Genomic DNA, 24,135 nt, shown 5'->3' with positions numbered 1-24,135 from the left:
AAATATGAAGAAGAAGGACTTTGCGCGACGAACAAGGAAAATTCGTCGCGCGAAACGCCGTCGCAAAAACCCACTTTTCCGTCGCACAAAACAACATTTCCGTCGCGCAATCACGTGTCGACATCTGCTTTTTTGCGCGACGAAAAAAATTATTCGTCGCACAAAATTCCGTCGCGCATAAAAAATCCGGCGTCGCGCAAAGTTTAACTTTCGTCGCGCAAATAAAACTATTTCGTCGCGCAAGAACGCACCGCTATTAAACTTTACGCGACGACGGCACTTCCGTCGCGCAAAAACCCACCTGCATATTGGCGCCAAAAATAAGTTTCCCTCGTTTTCTTATGCGACGGTTGATTTTTTCGTCGCGCTAAGTTGTCTTTTGAGACGAAAACTCTCGTCGCGCAAAATTTTTTTACCGCCATAATAGGAGCCAATTTTCTGTCCATCTTTGCGCGACGAATATATGGTGTTGTCGCGCAATATAGTCATGCGCGACGATCTCTGTCGTCGCGCAAGAGTTTGGCGCCAATAACATAGACTTTACCACCTTTGCGCGACGAAATTTATTTACGTCGCGCATAGCCTCTTTCCGCGACGACATTATTTGTCGCGCTAGTTCTCTGTTGTATGCGCGACGGAATATTTTTTTCGTCGCAAAAGTGCTCCTTGCGCGACGAAATTTTCTTCGTCGCGCAAATAGTAAATCGTAGTAGTGTCTGTTTGTACCCTTTTGCCACAAGTCTTCCCTTGTATCGCTCGATAGATCCATCTGCATTGTGTTTTATAGTAAACACTCATCTATATCCGATAGTCTTTTTTCCTCGTGATATAGTCTCTAATGTCCAAGTCTGATTTTTCTCAAGAGCTTTCATCTCCTCTTTTATAACTTGGACCCACTTAGGATCTTTCAATTCTTCAGAGACCTTGGTTGGAATATGGATAGCAGACAACTGATGCACAAAAGCCTTGAGTGGTTCAGATAGCTTCTCAATGGATACATGATTTGCAATTGGATACTTGGATGTCTTGCCAATATCAGGTGAATAACGGTTTGGTGGCTTCCCACGATTTTGCCTGAAAGGTAATTGATATCCAATAGTTTTATCATCTAAATGCACAAGTCTAGTAGGAGTAATTAGCTCAAGGATATTCTCAGGAGATTGGTCTGTTTGTACTGTTGAGTTAGAGGGGGGTCTTCATCTTGTTGTTCTGTATTGCCTGTAAGTGTGAGACTCGGATCAGAAGTGGGTCAGGCAATTGATCGCTATGAATGGGCAATTGGTCGCTTTTCTACAGAGAGTAATCTCGTGCTCCAAACTCAGGATGATCAATCATTTCTGTACAGAGGAGAATTTCTTTGTTTTTCAAGTTGCTCCAATTCTGCTCTTCACTTTGTATCTCTCCCTGAAGAGCAGAAAAAAAACACTCATGCCAAGAACTTCCAAAAATGATTTCCTTCCCATTCCTATTTGCCTACCCTATCTATCAACATTATCATTGAACTGGGCTCTTATTGTTCATCTTGTTTAGCATATTGATTCCTTATGTTTACACCGCCTTACTGGTTAGGTTGCAGGATTAGTTTTCTCTCCTTAGCCAATTTGAGAATTATATGTGTTGTGGTGAAAATGTGCAGGGCATTTTAGTAATCAAATTAATTTTGATTTTGATTCATGAAAATTAGTAAACAATAACAATGAGAATCAACCTCATTCCTTTACTAATTCCATATGTTTAGTAAACAGCTTAATGGGAATGATTCTTTCCATATCGATTCAGTACTTCCCCGATTCCTAAATTCTCTGATTCCTTACTTTCTCCATTGCTAATACGTAAACGTGCACTAAAATGTAATAAAATAATAATTTAATTTGACATATCATGTGGAGTGTAAAACTGTATCAATGTCAAATTGCCACATCAACCATCAAATAAATAAAGTTTAGCCTACCAAACACGATTAGGATCAGATATTTATAAAAAAGAAATAAATAAAGTTCCAATTCAAGCAGGACAAACATAGTGTTTCTTCAAGTATAATTTATAAAGCAATTGCAAGCAAACCAAGTAAAACCCAGGACATAAAAGTACACATTAGTAATGTTAAGAGTATTATTAGAAGCAGCATATAATATCTCATTTACCTTATAGTTTCTAGGTATATATTATTTTATGAATGAAGATTATTAATGGCCATCACATGAAGTCGAATCTATATTTGCCTGAGATAGATAGAAAGCACGCTGGACAACCTCTAATGCTTACATTGTTGTAAATATTCAATTGGTCCATTTGAAGTTGTATTTATATAGAGCACTGTACTCACCAACAATAATGTCAAGAAACAGAGCATTATTCTCTGCATTTCAAACTGTTATAAAAATTATAGTTTTTCCTTTTTCGTAAAATTAAAAACAAAACCCTTTATAATATAAATAATATATAAAATAAATTTGAAGGATAATAGGTAAATAAAGGTAAAATAAATTAAGATTATGAAAGCAAGGATGGTGTGGTGAAGTACGTCAAAGACGCTGTCTTAAAGCCTTTGTAGCCTTCCTACGTGCAAGTATTGATAGTCTACAAAACTTTAAGATATGACCCGAATACAAAATTTTGTCAAGTAAATAAAAACCTCCTTTCTCTTGTGCCATGCTTGTCCAAGGCTCAAAGCAATTGGATTTGGCTGTCGCCATGTATATATAGCTAACCCAAATCAAACCCTGGTAGATTAGAAGTGGAAAATTTTTGTAAAAACTGTACTTTTTAGAAGGAAAAAAAAAAAAAGTATCAAAACCAAGAAATCGATTTCCATAGTGTGTACAATGAAGTTGATAGTAGACAAAGGGCAGGTTTATTTAGCACCTGCAGTAGTATTACCCATCTGATCTCTAATAGTATCACTTGACCCAAAACTTTAAATAGAAGGTATCATGATCATTTGTTGTCAGGCGGTTTCTGGCAATCGGTGCGGGTTGGGTCAGGTTGTCCAGCCCTAGTGGTAACCAATTGGGGCCGGAGATTCTTTCAGTTGGCGGCCATGATAGTGTATGTCCTGCAAAATTGAAATTAACTAATTAATTAATAACATATAGGGCCTAATTGAGTTTTAATAAGCAGTAAATTAATTGATAGTAGCTTTCTACCGATGCAAAGTGATTGACATCTCGATGATGTGCCTCATCTGCCCTAACAACCGTGACAACATCTCTCAACGTAGAGTTAGGTGGGAGCTGCCAATAATCAATAGCAATGGCAGGAGCTGGCACATTCTCTATGTTCCCTTTATCTAACTCCTTGAGGAACTCAGTGTAGGAGTGGATTGCTTCTTCCTCAAGGTACCCGACCATTCGATGAGCGAATTTAGGCGAGAGCAGATACCCCAACAAGTAAGCATTGAAGAAGACACCTTGAACTGTGACAACTAAGGCACGCTCGTACCACTTGGGCTTGGCTACTTCCATGAAGGTCATGAGGTGCATTCGCTCGTTCTCTGCTTCTTCCAGGAGGGCTTTGATCCACCCTCCGCTGTGCTCGAACCGCCTCAAGGACTTGCAGTGCAGCAGCATCCCTCCTACCATCCCAGGCACTGCTGCCACAGTTTCTAGCATCATTGCTCGGCACCCATACCGTCTCTGATCACCACCAAGTTTCATGTTACAACAATTTCTTTTTTTCAAGAAATTACATTAACTATTATTATTATTATTATCATTTATTAATTTCCAAAAAAAAAAAGAAGTAAAAATGATAGGATTTTTCCAAAGTGAAAAGAGTGTTTTAGTAAATATGTTTGATTATTGATTCAAATATGAGCCGATTGTGAGGCTTACCATATATAAATATAGTGATTCTGAACAATGAAAATTTTATTAAAATATATAAATATATAAATATAGTCAAATAAATAAAATTTAATTAATTATGTGATATATACCTGAAAGAATAGGTCAGTAGGCCATCGGAGAGACTTGACGGTCCAGTAAGCCATTTTGTCCAAGAAAGTCGTTGGCACGTGATGCTTATTCAGATCTATCGAGACGTCGGCTTTGTACGTCTCCCATGGCTTCAAATTAATATTTCACAAAACCATCAGCAAAATTCACATTAAAAATAATTTTAAAACAGGGGTAGAAACTTTTTTAGTCATTGAGTTTTATACGAAAATTTTAATTTGATCGCTGCAAATTTTAAACTTTATCGATTAAATTTATTTTCTTAATGACCAAATTGAAATTTCTCGAGTAGAAAAAAGTTTTTAACCCTAAAAAAGACACAAAAACACGATTGCAGTTTGAGAGAAAAATAAAGAAAAAGGTACATACTCTAAAGCAAGTCCATTTCCATTGGGTGCCATCTTCCTTGGTAAGCTTGGTGGGGCCCACGCCCCAATAACTGGCGATCCCTTTCTCATCCTTATTGCCAGAACCGTTATCAACGGAAGGCTTGGAGCCATGATCTGCTGCATGCTGTTTCTTCTCTTCCTCGTAGTCGGCCTTGCCACCCAGCGCCACGGTGCCGGCACTCCGGGCCCCACAATCCATCTGAACCCAGTAAACGGCGCCGCTCTTCGTCCACGTAGGAACACCCATCCTCGTAGACTGTTTGGCTGCTGCTGCTGCTCCGGTGACACTACAAGCAGTAGTTGTTGCGCTGGAGAAGAGACGTATTGTGCCTCCTGCGACGCCAACCATGGATTTCGCCAGGTGTCTTCGACTCACCAGCATCATGCTCATGATCGGTATAGAGAGAGAGAGAGAGAGAGAGAGAGAGAGAGAGAGAGAGAGAGAGAGAGAGAGAGGGGGTTGGTTTGTTTGATTGTTTTCTGTTGTGTCAGGACTTTTTTAGGGTTTAGGGTTTTTCAGGACGAGGTGAAGTCGGCGTATGAGGAGGGGTTTAAAGAGTCGGCGTGGGCTTTTAAATACCGACTTATTTATTTAATGAAGGTTTGGGAAGGACAGATTGCAATTCGCCTACTCAAACTCAAATCATGTGAGTTTGGTGACAATGAACGTATGGCTCTGATTTTGACACGTTCCATCCCAGAAACAGAAAAACATCCTTCCACTTTTACCCTTCTTTTTTTCTATATACAATTACAATGTGTGAGGAGGACAGTTGACATGATGAGTCTTTTTGTAATTAAGCTCTCCAAGTGGATTACAATATACGTTACGGCCTTTTTGGTATTCTAGAATTTTCTTGGGCAGCAAGTACGGTGAGGTTGCGTGGGATTCAAGGTAACGGCGATGATCCACATAAAAACGGGGACACGTGAGTTTGGTATCAATTATATATAGTTGCCAAATTGGCTTTTTATACTGTCCATATATTCGCTTCATCGCATTCACAGATGAATGGCATTGGCTAGTAGGATGTCGTGGAGACAAAGCAAGCAACCAAATCCTTCCTTTTATTTAGCGGCAACTTCTTATTGCTCACGAAAAATACATCATCACATCCTGTGTCGTTTATGATGGAGAGGTCTCACCAATAATGTTAGGGAGTATCTATATGCACATTTATATGAATATACTGTAAGAACACTCCCGCTCACTTAAGGACATAAAAATGAGAAGATATGAGCATTTTAAATTTTTAATAAAGGTTATTGGATTAATCCAATGATAAATGGTAATTGATACTTTAAACCCTCACTCATGATCTATATGATAGTAAAATAAACTTTAATTATTTTGACCGACAAAAATAAAAATGAGCTTTTTGTCTGTTTGGCGAAAATGTATCCATGTATATATATTTTTTGATTTACTACCATATGCGGTGTGACAGTTCTTTTCACCGTTGAATTGTATAATTGATGTGGCAGTTTTATATTAGTCAAGTAGATGCTCGCACATAAAATCTAAATAGAGGATCCGAATCCTAATTTTATAAGCATAATAGAAGAGGAAGATCTTATATTAATTACCTCTAAATTTCGGGTTTTAAATGCAATTGTGTTAGAAGCTTTTAAATGTATATATTGGTAATATTAAAGTGATCAACACTGTACTAATGGGTTTAGGAAGAAAGACAAATGGCTGAAGAAGAAAGACATATTTAGGTCCTCATGTGGTGGTTGTCGGAGTTACTCATCTTTGTATGTGTGAACAATTGTACGACAAAATTCCCTGAGGTTCTCAATGGATGTTGACTTAGACATCCTCATGGATTCATCGATTTGATTTGTTGAGCTTGCATGTGCCAACATTTGGAGTGCACTTGTAAGCTTTTGGTGGGGTGAGAAACTAAGATTACTTGTGGCATCAGTTGTATGTCTGAAGTAGGGGTTGACATTTGAGATATCATTTACCAAACCAAGGAAGACATGACGCCTCATCTGGAATTGACGTCTGAAGTCCTCAGGGGTGTAGACGTGATTTTGGACGAAGCAGTCCATCATCAATTTTTGATGCCCAAGAGCTCGTCCCCTACGTTTGTTATTGTGACCAACAACGAAGCCACCCCACGGGGCTTGTTGTTGTATTTGCTCATGAGTCCATAATGTTGCTGCAGTAGCCGCAAGTTGTGTATTTGTGCTCATTTGAGCATCATCTTCTTCAATCATTTGGCGTCTGCGCTCCTCCCATTCGGAATCCAAGTTGGAATCCATTGTAGAATTGGTTGAAAAAGTGTAGAAGAATATAGGAATTACAAAGGAATGAGATGAAGTTGTGAGATATTGAATCGAAAACACTCCATTTATTGACATTTGAAGATGAAGATAAGAGGTGCCACGTCAACAAAAATCTAATATGAAATCTGGATAGTTGTTCCTGGACCGACACGTGTCACTCGAAAATCATAGCCCAGAAAATAGTAGTTTAATTAAGTTAAACAATATATAGTTGTGGAATGTATAGTGTTATACCATAGTTTTTTTCAAAATAATAAAATATGAAGGACCCTAAAATATAGTCCTGCATGGCTGGAGATGGAAAATTTAGCCGTGTACTATTCTTTAAAAAATTAATATTTTGAAGGGCTAAATTTTTAGCATTTAGTCCTATAGCTAGAGATGGCCTTACGAGTGAGACCACAGGATACCAAATTGGAATTTACCCTAATTATATATTCTCATATATAAAGGAGAAGACCACCCGAGTCCACTAATAAATAAATAATTACAATTGGAAATTGGAAGATAGTTTCTTCGTTGGCCGGGCTTGTGCAACTAGCTAGATATGTAAGTTGGGCTGGGCGCATGTGGAACAAGCCACTGGGCTGGTAGCGCCAACAACAAAGCCCTGGGAAAAATGGAAATAAAAAACATTAAAATGCTTGCAGTCGCTTGCTTGAGTTGCTCTAAACATAGTTGAAGCAGCACTTCACTTCTCCCTTGCTTCCCAGAAGAAACTCTCCATTATAATTTGTAAATTATAATTGCCACAATTCGCCTGCTGAAACTGTACATTACACTCGCTGTTCCCAGTCTCTCTCTCTCGCATAAGGACTTGAAATGGAAACTGAAGAGATATTAGCAGAAGAGCTGCTAAACGTTGAGGTTGAAATTCAAGGCGTCCAAGGTGCTTATCCTAAGCCCTCTCTCTCTCTCTCTCTCTCTCTCTCTCTCTCTTATTTTTTTTTTTTCGGCGTGATATTAATTTTCTTAGCTTTAATTTGAAACCTAATCCTGAGGATTATGATAAATCAGAAAAAAAGTATTTAAGTGGAATAATTGTTCATGAAGAATGTTGACTAATGGGAAAGTATATTGGCATTATTTGAAGTTGGGTAAAATTCAATCTTTTTTTTATAATGCTGGAGGACATTTGAGTGCAAAATGTTAAGTTTGTTCATATAATTGTTAGTGTAGCCGCTGTTTTCTGAAAAATATTGATGGATTAATTCCAGAGGAATCTAGGAGAGTGTGAAATTCAGTCATTTTATTGCTGCTTGCTAGGTACCTCGTGCACCAGGCTGCCCTTTATTTATAGTTATATTAGGTTCAACTCATGCTTCAAGTTTCTTACTGTTGGCTTTCGTTTCGTCGAGTCTAATTTGTATCTTAGGCTTTTAATGCATTTGACTTTTATGTTTTGGTAATCAATGGAGATAGTATTTTCTGATTTAAAATCAGTAAGAAAGATATGAGTATTCTGAGAGAATCCCCCATGAATGAGTTACAGAAGCTCTTTCACTTTTTTCTTTCATATTCAGAGTACAGTGTGATTTATGCATATGTCTCGTTTCTCAGACCAAATCAAGATATTGCTTGACCAACAGGAGAGGTTATATGAAAGGCAATCTGAATTGAAGGCTATACTTGAAGCATGTAAAGAATCAGGTTATCCTGTTAATGGCGCTTCAACTAATGTGGAAGACTGGTCTGGGCCATTTGAGTGGGATTCTCAAGCTGATGATACTAGGTTCAATATATTTGGCATATCCGCATATCGTGCAAATCAGCGAGAGGTGACTTCGGCCTATGGATTTTCTTTTTCAAATTTTCAGCTACTTTGTTTGATATTATTAAATTGTAAGCTCTCTAGTAAAAAAATTCAAAATAAGAAGGATGTTATTACACACTCCCCTAGGATATCACCTTCTTATTTGTAAGATGTTGAATAAATTCATGATTTAAGTCAGGTTAGTTGGGGAGACTGTGCTTCAAAATTCACTTAAGGCGGAAATTCCTGTGCAAGTGGTCAATAAGCATGAGCACTGTTTGTAAGTAAGATGTTCTGAGTACATCATGTTTGAGCTTTAGTGAAACATTGAACATAAGTGCACAATAATTTTACAAATCTATAGTAAAACCCCTCATCAGTTTCAGTTGGTTCTGTAATTTTTCAGTTAAGTAGACCAATTTCCCTCTCCTGGTGATGTATATCTCTACAACTTCAGACAACACAGAATAACTGGACCATCTAGATTAATTGTGATCTGAATGGACATATTGGTGCTTTGCATTGTCACAGTTGAAGACATTAAGATTGACAGGCTAGAGGAGAAAGAATCAGAAGTAGAGTTGATAACTCGATCATCACTCATCTTCTCAAATTTAGTAGGAAAAAACTAGAGTAGTAATCAATCGGTAAAAAAATTGGGGGAGCTGCGGAAAATGCAGGAAGAGAAGAAACAGTAGTAATGGCAGGAAAAAGAAAGAAAAATAGGGGCAATGGTGGCAACCAGCAGTGTCGGCTGCTGTATTCTCCTCAGAATAGGTTGATGTGACCATTGCAATGGGTAGAATACTACTTGCTGGAAAAGTCACAGAGAAATAGGGTAGCAAAAACTAAGATACCGAAAGCCAGGGTTTGGGCAGGGACTGACGGGTGGGTAAGAAGTAAAAATCCTAGATATTTTTGTTGTAGGCTCTGGTGCTGTGATACATGTAGAGAATATTTTGAGATAAATTCTGTATGTACTTCTCCTTCAAAAGGGTGGATAAAACAGTTACTCGAAAAATAAAAAGAAGGCAAGTACAAAAACTACACGTAATTACAACTAATTACCCTATCAGTACTTTTGTAATTCTAAAAGTCAATCCCCTACACTCAGACCAACAGTTGGTTTGCCGTAGATGCTTTGTAGAATACTTGTCTTATTGAAAGCGAAGAGTACAACCGAATGATAAAATTTCCCAAAGATTCCTAATCCTTGGAAATTAAGAATCTTATGTATGAGCCAATTGCTGATTCACTGAACTGTAGTTTGATGTATGATTTAATTTTGTATTCCAATACAAGTATTGGTTTTTAGTATCCATAGTGAGAGTTCCATTGGGGTCAACCATGTTGGCTTTGGCTCAAGTGGTGGATGAATATGGTAGTTGGAGCTGTCAATGGTTTGTCTTTATCCCTTACGAGGTGTGATTCTTTTGATGGTATTGCTGATTGCTCTTGAGTAGTTGTAGCATTATATTGGCTTGCCTTTAGTTTCTGTAAGTACAATTTATTTTTCTCATTCCCATCTCTGTTATTAGATTTACTGATAGTGGCTAATTGGTGTCAGATTATCAATGCTGTCATGAGTGGAAAAGATGTTCTAGTGATTATGGCTGCAGGTGGCGGCAAAAGCCTCTGTTACCAGCTTCCAGCAATTCTTCGTGATGGAGTTGCTCTTGTTGTTAGTCCTTTGCTTTCTTTGATTCAGGACCAGGTTCTCTTAAATTCTATTCTTCACTTTACTCGAACTGTCTCCTTAATATTTTAATCAGATTATTCACAATTACCATTGCTTCAGGTGATGGGTTTGGCAGCCTTAGGCATTCCAGCTCATATGTTGACATCAACTACTAGTAAGGAGGAGGAGAAGTTAATATACAAGGCCCTTGAAAAGGGGGAAGGAGATTTGAAAATATTGTATGTGACTCCCGAAAAGATATCAAAGAGTAAGAGGTTTATGTCAAAACTTGAAAAGTGCCATCATGCTGGTCGTCTATCTCTCATTTCTATTGATGTGAGTATGCCACCTTCAATTTTTCATTATACCTTAATGTCAAACTAGGCATATTTGTATATGATTTTATCTTCCTTTTTGTGGTCAATACGTGTTAATCTTTATCTGGTCTACGGATACCTATCCTTCCTCAGCATTTTCAATTATTGGCATGACCATGTGTAGATTAGATGTGCTACTATGTTTGAAAAATTAGTATTAGAATTAGGGTATCCTCCGATACAAATGGAAAAGAATTATAGAAATTGAAGTTCATTCTTTAGTTACAAGTCAGCAATTTTCTACATCATCCCTACCTATATGTTCAGCTTGGTAGAGTTCCACTCTAGAAGATGGTGGATGAATAATATTATGGACAGAGTTGTTTAAATTTTGACATGAAGGCTCCATAATGGATTATAAACTTATAATTGGCTAGCTAATGTAGCATTGTTGGTAGCTTACTGGTACTGTTAAGTCTAGTGGTGTCTCTTAGTGCAAAGAACCTCCAAAATGGGGATCAATACTGAAAGATGTTTTAGAGTAAAACCAGGACGAAGTTTTGTCTTACAGGGAACACCAAAGATACACAGTAGCTTCTTCTTCTGGCCAAGAAAAAAAAAAAAAAAAAAAAAAATCTCTTGATCTTGCACTTTGATCGTCTAAGTTCATGTCATATGCTTATTTAGTAAGTTTTACGTGTATGCTATTGAATACTTGGAACAAATGTTAGAATGCTGTATTGAATATTTATGCACTTGTATGTTGGTCGTTAATTTTAATTTTGAGGGCAGGTTCATGATGTTAACTGATGGTTTCTTCGTGATTTGCACAAATATTCTGTTCTGAAAGGCACAAACTTCGATTTGTAATTGGTGCTTCCACACTTCATGTAGCTTAGTAGCTCAGCTTGTTCTCTGTATTTGATATCGTGGGGTTTTGTACCAATTTGTTTACTGTGCCTGTTTCATGGGCTGAGTAGGATGTGAATTACTTTTATTAGGCATGTCTCCCACCTTTTTTACTGTTAATTGTTTGTTTGTATTAATGTGTTATATTTTGAGTGTGTCATATGTAACATATGTTCATTTTGCCCATCAAAGCTTTCAGGATATCATCCTCCTACATGGTTTTTTTATTTTTTATTTAATACAATTGTTTACTAAGTTGGTTGCATATCTCTCTAGTGTCTAATCTTTAGGCTTATTTTACAGGAGGCACATTGCTGCAGCCAGTGGGGTCATGATTTTCGACCTGACTACAAAAGTCTTGGTATCCTCAAGACTCAGTTTCCCAATGTTCCTGTGATTGCTTTGACTGTAAGTTATTTATCTATCCTTAATTCTTATATTTTTTTTAGGGGAGGGATTATCGCAGTTCCCGAAAAGCTGCTTCTACTCCTGCTATTTTAGAACATGGACAGGCAAAAAGGCCCAATTTAGAATTCCCACAAAATTTAATAGAACTTAAACTACCCTTTGTTCCTTATAAACAGGTTAGATATTGCAAGTTGTGGGCATGTTGTACTGCTGATTATAACTAACTACTCTGAGTATGAATGAAGTGACATAGTGAGTGCATGATCACAGATGTATGTTTTTTTTTAATAAGAATATGATCAAAGATACCTTTTGTGAACATTAACTCAGTTAGTCCTTATGCTCTTAATCAACATATGGACTAACTATTTTGTTGGTGGATTTAGGTATTAGGGAAATCTGTTGTAATAGCAAATTTTTGGGTGGTGTGGATGGAGAGGAACATAAAGATTTTTGAGGGAGCAAGCGATGCGGCAGTTTAGGCTTTGATTTGATGTTTTCCCATTGTGCTAAGGGTGCTATTTTGGTTCTGATGGACATCTCATTCATCCCAATTGTATTAGTTTCTTTCATAATAAAAATTGTGGTAAAAATTTGTTGAATACTGGTCAGACGCAAAGGAAAGCATGATAAAACGGGGGTTGTTTTGGCTTTCAATCTGGCACAATGATGCTATTGAGTGTTTAGAACTCTGATAATAAAGTCCTTCAACTATTGGGGCATTTCTATCAATTCATATGACGAGAAATTTTTGGGGTAGGGCAAGCAAGAGGCTATTAGTCTTTGATATTGTGGAGTCCATTTGGAGTGCTTGGTTGGAAGGTGTAGAAGAATTTTCGACAATAGGATAGAGGAGCTGGATTTTGTTTGGGAGAGGATGAAAGCTTTTCTATGGGCATCTTTGTCTATGAATTTTAGAGATATGTGTTTTAGTATCATTCAGCGTGATTAAAATTTTTTTTGTTTTCTCTTGATTAGGTTTTGTCTGAGGATTTGCCTAATGCGATTGCAAAAATTTCATTTCCAAAGTCAATGCGCTGGAACTCTCAGTAAAAAGTGATTTTCATAAGCATCTGATAAGGGAGGGAAGAGAAAAAATGAGTGGACTGAGAGAGAGAGAGAAAGTGGGAGGGGGTGCGGTGAGTGTTAGACACTTGCCCAGGTTCTTTAATATTGAAGCAAAGGAATTCAGAATCAAGGTTGACGACCTCTCCTATGGAGGATCAATCTTGATTACTGAGAAGGTTAGAGCGCGTGTGTTCCATGTTTCTCTCGAGCTTAGATGTGTGAATTGGCTAGTCAGAGAGCTGCAGAACCTTTTGGAAAATAAAGAACAGAGATTTTTTCGACAGTACAAGGGAGATTCTTTTCAAGTGTGGATGGAAAAGCTTAATAATGGAAAGGGTCTTCACATGCGACTGTCGAAATGCGTACATGGAGTAGTTAGGTCTGTGGTTGTTCCTCAGGGTCGAAACAACTTCGGATGGGTCTCAATGAAAGAAAACTTAGAGACCATATTGACGGGGAGGATCAACTCGAACATGGTCAACCCAGCGGCCAAAGATGATTGTGCCGTTTCGAGTGGCAAAGGTAGATCGGTGGGTAAAACTTACAAGGAGGCGGTAGAAAGTGAGAATGGGCATGAAAGGACGGCTACTGAGAACAACACTACGGTTGGGAACTCGAACTGGAGTTGGGTGGTGGCCTGTGAGAGGCAAGTTCTACATCAATCCTGGAGTGATATCAGGTTGGCCCTAACAAGCTGGTTAGATAAAGAGGTTGAACTATTTCCATACCAGATTAACAGGGCCTTCTTTGTTTGTGATAGTAAAGAGGAGGCTTTTAGAGTTAATAACACTGGTAAGCTGGCGGTGGAGGGACAAACAGACGTACTTTTATATAGTTGGGAACGTGGTCTGGAAAATAATATCCCTAAAATTGTTAGCTATGGAGGCTGGATTGGGGTCTCTGGTCTTCCTATGCACTGGTGGAGAAAAGATTTCTTTGAACGTATTGGGAATGAATGTGGGGGGCTGATTGAATTGGACCAGAGAACGGAAAACTTCAAGTATCTGTTCGAAGCAAGAATCAAAACCAGGAAAAATCAAGTTGGATTTCTTCCCGAGATTGTGATTCTCAATGAAGGATCTGAGTCCTATTTTGTGAAAATTAGACCTATATCTCCTGCGATTAGGCCCACAAACTCCTGGTTCCCTCCGCCTAAAATGGCGGGTGGCCGGAAACCAGTGGAATCAAGCGACGGTGGCGGTCTTTTCAATCATGGGGACTTTTTTTCAACCCACGTGGAGGGGGAAAGGGGCAATCACATCGAGAAGCGGAATTTCATAGGGACTGAGAAGGATTGCGATAGATTGGCGGCTAGAACATTGGAATGCGGAAGTGGGATCTGTGGGATCGGCAGATTACCTGGGTTGCTGGCCCCACAGCTGGAGCCAACTACGAAGTCTTGTCAACTGCCTGCAGATCTCGCCAGAAGGTCAACCAATTTGGGTGTTAAAAAATCCTGCGCATGGGCCTTTAATTCAGGTCCAAAATTTGGGCCTGTTTTGGAAGCCATCTCTGAGCCAAATCCTGCAATTAAAACTGTATCTAACTCTGGGCCTGGTGGTAATTGCGACCCAATACCAAACTTTCAGGGTAATGTGAGTTGGGCTGGGCCCGCTCAACAGGAAACCAGATTTAGATCCAAGTTCTGTAGGTTAAGTGGAAGAAGCATTAAATCTAATAGACGGGGCGCCTCCTCAACTCATGATGTGCGACCTGGACACGGAGGGGAGTTTGCAACTATATCTGAAGATAGACAGGGGGACGAATCGTGCGATTCTGTGGATGGCAGATCAATCGCTTCAGCTGGAACTGAGGAGGACGATCTCCCTTCTGAGGTGGAGGAGACAGTTGATGTAATTGAAAGTGACGACAGGTCTGTGGCTAGAATTATGAATGGGTTGACTAATGGGATGGTTTTAGAGGGTCACGGCGAGCTGGAGGATAAAATTGTGAGGAAGACGATAAGGTGCCAGGTAAGGAAAGGGGCGGAGAGGTTGGGCATTCGAATTCAGATGACATTGAGGGGGGCAATGGTGATGGGGTGGTAGGGAAGAAGACTAAAGAAGTTGAATTTGTGAGTTACAGCAGAAGAAAGAGGCTTGGGGAGGAGAAACATTCCCGGATTATGGCCAAACTGAATCTCACGATGGTTCCCATTAGGAAGCAGTTATCACTTGGGTGCCTCTCGAAATCTAGCCGATCAAATGGTGAATCTGGCAGGAAAAGGAAAGGGTGCTCGACTAGGGTCGAACCGGAAGTGGATAGTGTGCAGTCTAAATTGCTTATGAGGGAGGTCAAGTTAAATAAATGAAGATCATATCTTGGAATGTGCGAGGTCTTGGGAGCAAAAGGAAAAGGGTGGTGGTGAAGGAGCAGTTGTTAAGAATAAATCCAGATATTGTTATTTTGCAGGAGACTAAGAAAGAAGTTTTTGATAGAAGACTTGCAGCTGGTATTTGGGGTTCTAGATTCAAAGAGTGGGTGTATGCCCCTTCAAGGGGTAGGTCTGGTGGGATTGCGGTGATGTGGAATTCTCAAACTACCTCCATTTCTGACTTTGAAATTGGGGAATTTTCTGTTTCTATAAGAATTTTGGACGCTTCTGGGGGGGATTGGTGGCTATCAGGTATTTATGGCCCTTGTCATCCTAGGGATAGAAGAAGATTTTGGGAGGAATTAGCGGGGTTGTTCGGTTTGTGTGGTAACAAGTGGTGTATTGGGGGGGATTTTAACGTGGTTAGGTTTGTATCTGAGAAATCTAACGGAGGTAGGATGACAAGTAGTATGAAGACTTTCAATGATTTTATCGATGACACTAACCTGCGAGACCCAAACCTATTGAATGCTTCCTTTACATGGTCTAATTTTAGGGAAAACGCAGTGTGCAGAAGACTGGACAGATTCCTCTTTTCTGAAGAATGGGAAGATTCCTTCCCCCATGTTAAACATACGGCGTTAGCAAGAGTTACCTCTGATCACTGTCCAATTATGTTGGACACCTCTATTTTGAAATGGGGTCCTGGCCCTTTTCGCTTTGAAAATATGTGGATAGAACACCCGGAGTTTAAGAAGAAATTCAAACAGTGGTGGGGGGAAGATCAGATTAACGGATGGGAGGGTTACAAGTTCTCTAGAAGGCTGAGGACTATAAAACAGAAAATAAAGGTCTGGAATAAGGAAGTATTTGGGGATTTGGTCTCTGCAAAGAAAGAGGCAGAGGCTAGAATTGCTGCTCTTGATTTGATGGAAGGGCAGGGAGGGTTAGATAACACTCTGAGAAAAGAAAGGGAAGATTTATACTTTATGGTGAGTGACTTAGTTCACAAAGAAGAGGTGAAGTGGAGACAAAGGGGGAAAATCCAGTGGGCAAGAGATGGGGACAGCAACACCAAGTTTTTTCATCGTATAGCAAGTGGCAGAAGAAAAAGAAATTTTATCCAGAAGCTGGAAGTAGCGGGCGGTGGTGTGGTTGTCAGTGAAGGGGAAATAGAACTGGAGATAATTAATTTCTTCAAAAATCTATATAGCAGCAATGTAGAGGCGGGGTGGTGCTTGGAAGGTCTGAATTGGAATGCAATTAGTGTTGAGGAGGCTGAATGGTTGGATCGACCCTTTGAAGAGGAGGAGGTTAAAAGGGCGGTTTTCGACTGTGGGATTGATAAATCGCCAGGTCCAGATGGATTTTCCATGCTTCTCTTTCAATCTTGCTGGGATATTGTGAAAGAGGATCTTATGAAAGTTATGGCGGACTTCTTCAACTGTGGTATAATCAATGCAATCACGAATGAGACGTTCATTTGCCTCATTCCCAAAAAGAAGGAATCCGTTAAAGTTAGTGATTTTAGGCCTATCAGCCTAGTGACAAGTTTGTACAAAATGGTGTCGAAAGTTTTGGCTTCTAGATTGCGGGAAGTGTTGGGCAGCACTATATCTAGTTATCAGAGTGCTTTTGTGCAGGGTAGGCAAATTTTGGATGCAGCTTTGATTGCCAATGAAGTGGTGGAGGAAAGTCGAAGGCTTAACAAATCTGGAATGGTGTTCAAAATTGACTTAGAGAAAGCCTACGATCACGTGGAATGGAGATTTGTTGATGAGGTTTTGATTAGAAAAGGATTTGGGGACAGGTGGAGAAGCTGGATTCGTGGCTGCCTTGAGACGGCTAACTTTTCTGTGATGATTAATGGAAGACCAAGGGGTAAATTTCGTGCCTCTAGGGGTCTGAGACAAGGAGACCCGCTCTCCCCTTTCCTATTCACTTTGGTGATGGATGTGTTAAGCAGAATTATGGAGAAAGCTCAAGATGCTGATGAGTTTCATGGACTTTCCCCTGGGAATGGGATGGTAGAGATATCCCACCTTCAGTTCGCTGATGATACCATTTTTTTCATAGAGGATAAAGAAGAGTACTGGAATAATCTCCTTCAAATTCTGGAACTGTTCTGTTTTGTGTCGGGTATGACAATCAACAAATCAAAATGTTCCCTAGTTGGAATTAATCTTGATGACGGGATGGTGAATGAGATGGCTGGGGCATGGGGATGCGATGTGGGGGTCTGGCCTATGTTGTATTTGGGTCTTCCCTTAGGTGGGAACCCCAGGGCGATCAAGTTTTGGGATCCCGTTGTGGAAAAAGTGGAGAATAGATTACAAAAATGGAAGCGTGCTTGCCTATCCAAAGGGGGAAGACTCACAATGATTCAGGCTGTGTTGTGTAGTATTCCTATCTACTACATGTCCCTTTTCAGGATTCCTATTGGAGTAGCCAATAGAATAGAGAAGCTTATGAGAGATTTCTTGTGGGAAGGCTTGGATGGGAAAAGTAACCACGCTGTGAGTTGGGAGGTGGTGGGCAAGGCAAAATTCTGTGGTGGGTTAGGGGTGGGTTCGTTGAGGGCTAGAAGTGTGGCTTTGCGGGCAAAATGGCTTTGGCGGTTTCCTAATGAACCTCATGCTCTTTGGCATAAAGTGATCAGAAGTATTTATGGAATGGATACAAATGGGTGGGATGCTAAACCTGCGACTCGGGGATCTTGCCGCTGCCCCTGGAGGGACATTTCTAGCGGCTATAATTTGTTTCTTCAAGGCTGTGTTTTTGTGGTAGGTTGTGGAGTTAGGGTCAGATTCTAGGAAGATGACTGGGGCAGGGGTGGTGTTTTGAAAGAGGTGTTCCCAAGACTCTTCAATCTGTCCAGGAAGCAAAACCACAATATTTCTTCTTTTGCGAGCTCGGATGGGCTCCTTCTCAGCTGGGATTTTGGGTTCAGAAGGAATCTCAATGAATTGGAGATAACTGAGGTGACTAGATTGTTGGATCTATTGGAGGGTGTGAGGTTGTTCACCTCCAGATTGGATAAGAGAATATGGAAGTTTGACCCCTCTGGTCTATTCACCTGTCATTCTTTCTGTTCTCATATTCAGAATTGTGGTGAGGGGGAGATCTTTCCCCCGTACACTCAAATTTGGAAGGCCAAGACTCCTCTGAAAGTTAAGATCTTTGTGTGGCAAGCGGTGTTGGGAAAACTAAATACTGGGGATACTTTACAGAGACGTTGTCCCTATTTGTGCATGAGCCCTCACTGGTGTGCTCTATGTAATATGGCAGGGGACAGCGTGAACCATCTCCTTCTTCATTGCCCTTTCTCCCTAAAGTTGTGGGAAACATTATTGCAAGAAGTTAATACGGTGTGGGTAATACCAGAAGGCTGCTTTGAACTTTTTTCCATCAGAATTGATGCTTTGGGAAGGGGAAAGAAGGCAAAAGTTCTCTGGGGTAGTCTGATGCAGGCAGTGGTTTGGAACCTATGGCTGGAACGTAACAGGAGAATTTTTGAGGATTATAAGGGAGTGGGAGTGGCAGAGTTATGGGATAGAGTGAAGTTTTGGGCTGCCCTTTGGGCATCAACTTCCCCTGCCTTTAAGGATGTACCCTATCCTTCAATTATGCGCAATCTGCTAGCTGTAGTATCTTAAGGGGCTGTTTTATGTTTGGTTGGCTAGTTAGGTGTTGAGTGGCCTTGTGTCTTTTTCATCGGCTAGTGTTTTCGTTTATCTACAGTCTAAATGTCTTGTTTTGATCCTTACAATTTGAATAAAAATGTTTCTATTCAAAAAAAAAAAAAATACAAAGGGAAAAAGATAACAGAACAAGACTGCAATCGACTTGGAAAGACAAGTATAACTTTATTCAGCCATTGGAGGTAGACTGGTAGTGAATTAGTTGATAGATTTATCAAGTAGATTTTACTAGCCCGTTACCATATAAATTTATATTTCTATGTGATCTAAAGAAATACAAAATATATGCTCAATTAGCAAATCCAATCTATCGCTTCAACCTTCACTTACATATTCCTATTTTATCCAAACTAACCATTAAGTGAATCCTTGTGCATAATAAACTTAAACAGAAACATCAGACTTTCAATGATGAAAACATTCAGTTAAGAAGAATACCTTGATTTCAGATCCTAGATTTATGGAAAACTGAATACTTATATCACACGTAAGAATTGAATTTGCACATATGAATACATGCACACTGACAAACAACATAAAAACATAATGCAAACACATGCATACATGCTTGAGAGGTGCTTGGTTTAGCATATCGAATTTTGAACAGAAATATAGAAAGAGTACCTTGAGGCGTCAATCACACAGACATAACGTAGCACATTCCCATTCAAAGAAGCCTTAGAGACTCTCTCTTGGATATCTTTATCGAGCGATAATATCCCAGTTCCCAGAAAGTCTTCAATAGACATTACACTAGGTGCCATTTCTTCAGGATACAAACTCTCAATCTAAACAACAAAATAGCCATAAAATTAAAAATTAAAAAAATTTAATCTTACAAAGGTTGTAGTTAAGCAAGTATATGGTCAATATGTATGTATCAACGACTGTGATAAATCATATATATCTACAAATTTAAACATTTGATAAATGGCATATAGTACCAACCTTAATGTCATCCAAATTAATCCGCCGACCAAGAAGCCTTGCAAGTATCAAAGCCTGTTTAAAATTATATTAGAAATATATGAGGTATTGCATGAACTTCAATATTAAATTAATTACTCTCCTCGGATGAAATATTTTAACTAAACAACATATTTTAACACTATCTGATGGTTCAAGTTTTCTTTTATGTTTTAGTTTAGTTGTTTAAGTTTACAATAGAATTAAATGCTTAACGAATTTAAACACAAAAGAGCAAACCATATCCAGACCTTTCTTGCGACATCCATCCCACTAAGGTCATCACGTGGATCTGAAATTACAAAATAAAGTCAAAAGTAACGACACTGACAGACACTCATGAAGTTCAAGGCCTAACTTCTTGGTGCTACTTATAACCGATGGAAGAAAAAATTAAAATAAAATAAAATAACTAATATAAGCTTAATAATCAAGATGTGTTTTATATCAAAGCTGAAATTATGCAAAACCTGGTTCAGTGTAACCCAGGTTTTTAGCAGATTGAACAACTTGGCTTAGTGGCTTTCCATCTTCAACCTCGCTCATTACATAACCCAATGTCCCTATTACACATAGATAAGAAGAAATATATATCACTTCCAAACTTGGGAACATGCAGGTGGATTGCAGTGAAAATGCTAGAAAGCCACAGGAAAACATAAACAAACACTACTAGTGATTGGATGCCTTAAAAATTCTGATACCGCTCAAACTCCCAATAATGCGGTGGACAGGATCTCCAGAAGAAAGTATGCGATTTAAGGATGCTATGACAGGAAGGCCAGCACCAACCTACCAAAACAAAAATCATTCAGTGGAAATTGCAGAAACTATTTAAAGAATGTATGTAATGGGCTAGCACCTAAGAAGCATGGACACGGATACGGATACGGCGATACGATACGATACGACACGGAGATACGGCAAATCTCCAAAAACTAAGATACGATACGTCTTGGATACGGTAATTAAACCAAGTAACAGTAGATTCATATGATTGAAAGCAAGTAACAGTAGATTCAACCAACAACACTATAATACCAATTATTTAGAATTCTATTCCACTTGAGCATGGCATATGAATTACATATATATCTATAATCCTGGACATATGCAGCAATTATTGAGGATGATAACAAGAATGAAAATAAAAATTATGAGAGAGGAAAAAAATATGGGGCTTAAGATAGTTTGCAAGTACAACATCCCACTCCTTATAAACTCCTTTTCAGTTTTGTAACTGTAGTCTGATTCTAGCGCTAATTTGTGTAATCTGGTGTTCTTTTGGGCTACAGCGATCTAAGCACCTTGAGTTTTCCTCATGTTAATTAAACACACACACAGAGGCGCACACACACATTCCTCTCAAGTAACAAAAAAAATTATTTTATTTTGTTCTTTTTCTGAGAATTCAAAATTGACTCAATTCAGTGCAATGATCTCCATGAGAGAAATTATGGTTATGTCATGAGTAAAACAAAAATTCTGAGGTTGAAATTCTTCCAAACAGGAGTAACACCAAATACTAGGTTCGGGGATTAAGTTTCAACAACAAAAAGCCATATATAAACATTACACTATAAGCATTTCATCTTTATACACAATACTTTCCACATCTTGATAAACATTACACTATAAGCATACTCACAGTTGACTCGTGGCGAATACGCCTTGGGTATAAAATTAATTTGTCATAATCCTCCTGTAGGTGAGAAATACTTAACGCGTCACTGGGGCAGTGGGGAAAACAAGCAACTAGAAATTAATGGTATGCAAGTAAAATGAATGACAAAACAGCAGAAGGAAGTCCTTTTACCTCACACAATAGTTAGAATGAACCTTTCTATAGATTTCTTTTGAGGTAAAGCTGGTAAGTAATTGCTGCAAACTATAGAACATTAAAATTCCTGAAAAAGTTTACTACCATTGTCGAAGTCAGAGGTTTCTTATTTGCCATGACAATGCAACAATCCAAATCAACTGCTTGGGTTAGCACGGGAATAGTCTCAGAACTGGCAGAGCAATCTACAAGAGCCAAGCCTTTGCAAAGGAAATAATAAAGAAAAAGGTCAAACAACTGAGGCTAAAGGCATGATCATGCAGTTTTAGGAAAGTGCTAGTAACAATCTGCTGAAAAATAAAATAAAATGTGAAAGCTCATGCATGCCGCTAACCTGTCGATTTGCCCAAGAATGCAGCAACATCTATAATCTTTTTGGTTGATTCTGAATTTGTGAATACCTTGGATTCATCTTTGTAAAACAGAAAATAAGCATAAGAAGCACAATTCCAAAGAAATAAAATGCTATCATTCATCTGAAAGCCTTACCATAACCACTAATTGTGGACAAAGAAGCACCATCCGACTTGACCCGGCAAACTTCCATTAAAAATGTATCACCCAACTCCATAGTAAATGCATCCGATGCAACAACTAAGGATTTACTATCAGATACTCCCACAACTCTCAAGTGAATTCCCTGTGACCCAAATGAAGATTATCCAAATCAATAAGACACCAACTTCACACAAACTATGAAAAAATAAAACCAATTGAAATAGCCAAAGCCCAAGAACAAAAGCAATTCAAAGAATGAGTGGGAGGAAATGGATGTACCTGTTTAGCGTGAAGAGATCGACAGGAGACAATGTGTTGAAGGAGCTGACGCCCAACGCCTCCAACACCCATCAGAATCAGAGAGATATTCTTTTTCATTGTTCCTTTGTCTGGATTTTGCTTGCTAAACTCTCAAACTCTGCTGCCGTTCGGGGTTTCTGGGGTTTGATTGTACTTTGGGTTTTTGGTTATTCTAACGGTAGTCCTATACCGTCAAAATTTCTGTTTTTTTAACATTTTTAATGAACTTTTTGGTTACGTTTTTTTTTTCAATAAGATATCAATTTGAGTGCTGTTAAACGAACCTTAAAATTAACTAAACACACCATACTACCAAACTATTTATTAAATTACTAATTTTTCCTAATATAAAATGACCAAAAAAGATATATTGAATTATGAAATAAATGTAATTTTAATGAGTACACATACTCACCATATTCAACCATAATCAAACATAACCAAAAAATCAAACTTCCAAAAACCTTAATATTAACTCCAACAATTTGTTTCATTGTTATTTATTAATTCATTAATGCAAACAAGTTTTGTGGATGTTTCAGACATGTCGAGGGAGTCATCAAAAGAGGTATTAATTTTGGGTTTTTTGGTTTAGGTAGAAAGAAAATTAAAATTTACATTTGTTAGATCGTGAAACCCAGAAAGCTCATGCGCATACCCTTCAACTTGGTACTTCATATGAATTCTTCCATGCACGCCAGTTATTTGACAAAATGCCTAAGCGTGGTAACCGGAACAACAATAATAGGCAGCTTTGCTTAGCAGCACCATCATGAAGAAGCTATTTATCTCTTTTCAAGAATGCTTGTTTCGAATATCAGACCCAAAAAATTCACATTTGTCACTGTTCATTCATCAACTGCACTTGGAGACCTAAAAATAGGCAAGCAACAACTTCATGCATGTGCAACAAAGATAGGTTTGCATTCAAATGTCTTTGTGGGAAGTGCAATTTTGGATCTTTATGCAAAGTTAAGCATTACCAGGATCTTAAGAACCATCATCAAGTGAATGAAATTTTATCTGCATTCAAATTTCTTTGTGCATTTTGTGTTGTGTGATAGAGTGTATTAGGGTGTACAAGGGGTATTTTTTATAGTTAGACAGGGTGTACTTAGTTAATTTTACATTTTGATTTAAATATTAGGGTGTATTTAGATTATAGGGTGTACTCAGTTAATTTTAGGATTCGTTTAGCATCACTCTTTCAATTTTGGACCCCTTCAAGGAAATTTGTAAAGCATGAACGAAAATTTCGGACACAAGTGTGTTTTTTTTTAAACTGACACTTCCATTTTTATTTTTATTTTTTATGTCCTCACAAAATTCCTGGATTTCATAAATTACAATAATATAATATCCAAGAGTGTATGTACAATTTAATATTATATGTTTAATTTTGTTATTTAGAGAAATATTTTTTAGGATAGCAAATATTTCAAGGGTTTGTCGGTGCATAACTCAAGTTATTTTATTATTTAAAGTTCAACCATTATCAAATTAGGTTTTTTTTTTTTTAATGAAAATAAAGTTGAACCTTTTTTTATGTCGAATTTAAAGTTGGACTTGCCAACGGAGTAAAGGTCCTAAAGAAATTTTTATTTTTTTTCAATTTTGTTTCCAAACTTTCGTCTCACTACAATTTCATGCCTACATAGCCGTTAATAAGTATGTTAACCTATGACATCGCAATAAATATGACACATGGACTCATTCGTATTGTGACATGTAGTCTGACAAATA

At 38.4% G+C, this 24,135-nt stretch overlaps 4 protein-coding genes across 6 annotated transcripts; 1 reads left to right on the top strand and 3 right to left on the bottom strand.

The window, feature by feature from the left end:
• Window positions 1-2,639: 2,639 nt before the first annotated feature.
• LOC117629209 (ubiquinol oxidase 2, mitochondrial-like) lies at window positions 2,640-4,913 on the bottom strand. The gene is made up of 4 exons (XM_034361722.1): window positions 4,326-4,913; window positions 3,938-4,066; window positions 3,147-3,635; window positions 2,640-3,055 (listed from the first exon to the last, which is right to left on the bottom strand). Exons 1-4 carry the CDS (start codon window positions 4,734-4,736, stop codon window positions 2,996-2,998), a joined length of 1,089 nt encoding a protein of 362 aa, XP_034217613.1. The 5' UTR covers window positions 4,737-4,913; the 3' UTR covers window positions 2,640-2,995.
• Window positions 4,914-6,091: 1,178 nt separating this feature from the next.
• Window positions 6,092-6,616, bottom strand: LOC117627537. The gene has a single exon (XM_034359659.1). The coding sequence runs from the start codon at window positions 6,614-6,616 to the stop codon at window positions 6,092-6,094; it is 525 nt and encodes a 174-aa protein (XP_034215550.1).
• Window positions 6,617-7,296: 680 nt separating this feature from the next.
• LOC117628245 (ATP-dependent DNA helicase Q-like 2) lies at window positions 7,297-12,334 on the top strand. Of its 3 annotated transcripts, none has more exons than XM_034360652.1 (7): window positions 7,297-7,529; window positions 8,201-8,418; window positions 9,961-10,107; window positions 10,192-10,407; window positions 11,601-11,705; window positions 11,882-11,957; window positions 12,092-12,334. In XM_034360652.1, the coding sequence occupies exons 1-6, from the start codon at window positions 7,463-7,465 to the stop codon at window positions 11,927-11,929; spliced, it is 801 nt and encodes a 266-aa protein (XP_034216543.1). In that variant the 5' UTR covers window positions 7,297-7,462; the 3' UTR covers window positions 11,930-11,957; window positions 12,092-12,334. The 3 variants fall into 3 exon arrangements, with proteins under 3 accessions (XP_034216543.1, XP_034216542.1, XP_034216540.1); XM_034360651.1 differs by having other exon boundaries at window positions 11,882-11,977; XM_034360649.1 differs by lacking the exon at window positions 11,882-11,957 and having other exon boundaries at window positions 12,092-12,332.
• A 6,759-nt stretch (window positions 12,335-19,093) lies between these two features.
• On the bottom strand, window positions 19,094-22,552 carry LOC117628114 (bifunctional aspartokinase/homoserine dehydrogenase-like). Its single transcript, XM_034360481.1, has 10 exons — window positions 22,372-22,552; window positions 22,084-22,234; window positions 21,929-22,006; window positions 21,679-21,794; window positions 21,403-21,456; window positions 20,459-20,546; window positions 20,225-20,317; window positions 20,006-20,046; window positions 19,737-19,790; window positions 19,094-19,576 (listed from the first exon to the last, which is right to left on the bottom strand). The coding sequence occupies exons 1-10, from the start codon at window positions 22,468-22,470 to the stop codon at window positions 19,373-19,375; spliced, it is 978 nt and encodes a 325-aa protein (XP_034216372.1). The 5' UTR covers window positions 22,471-22,552; the 3' UTR covers window positions 19,094-19,372.
• Between the last annotated feature and the right edge of the window lie 1,583 nt (window positions 22,553-24,135).

This window comes from Prunus dulcis, chromosome 5, assembly GCF_902201215.1.
Source record: "Prunus dulcis chromosome 5, ALMONDv2, whole genome shotgun sequence".
In the NCBI taxonomy this organism is placed as follows: domain Eukaryota; kingdom Viridiplantae; phylum Streptophyta; class Magnoliopsida; order Rosales; family Rosaceae; genus Prunus; species Prunus dulcis.
Note: the sequence above shows the minus strand (reverse complement) of the source record. Positions and strands in the feature narration are given on the sequence as shown.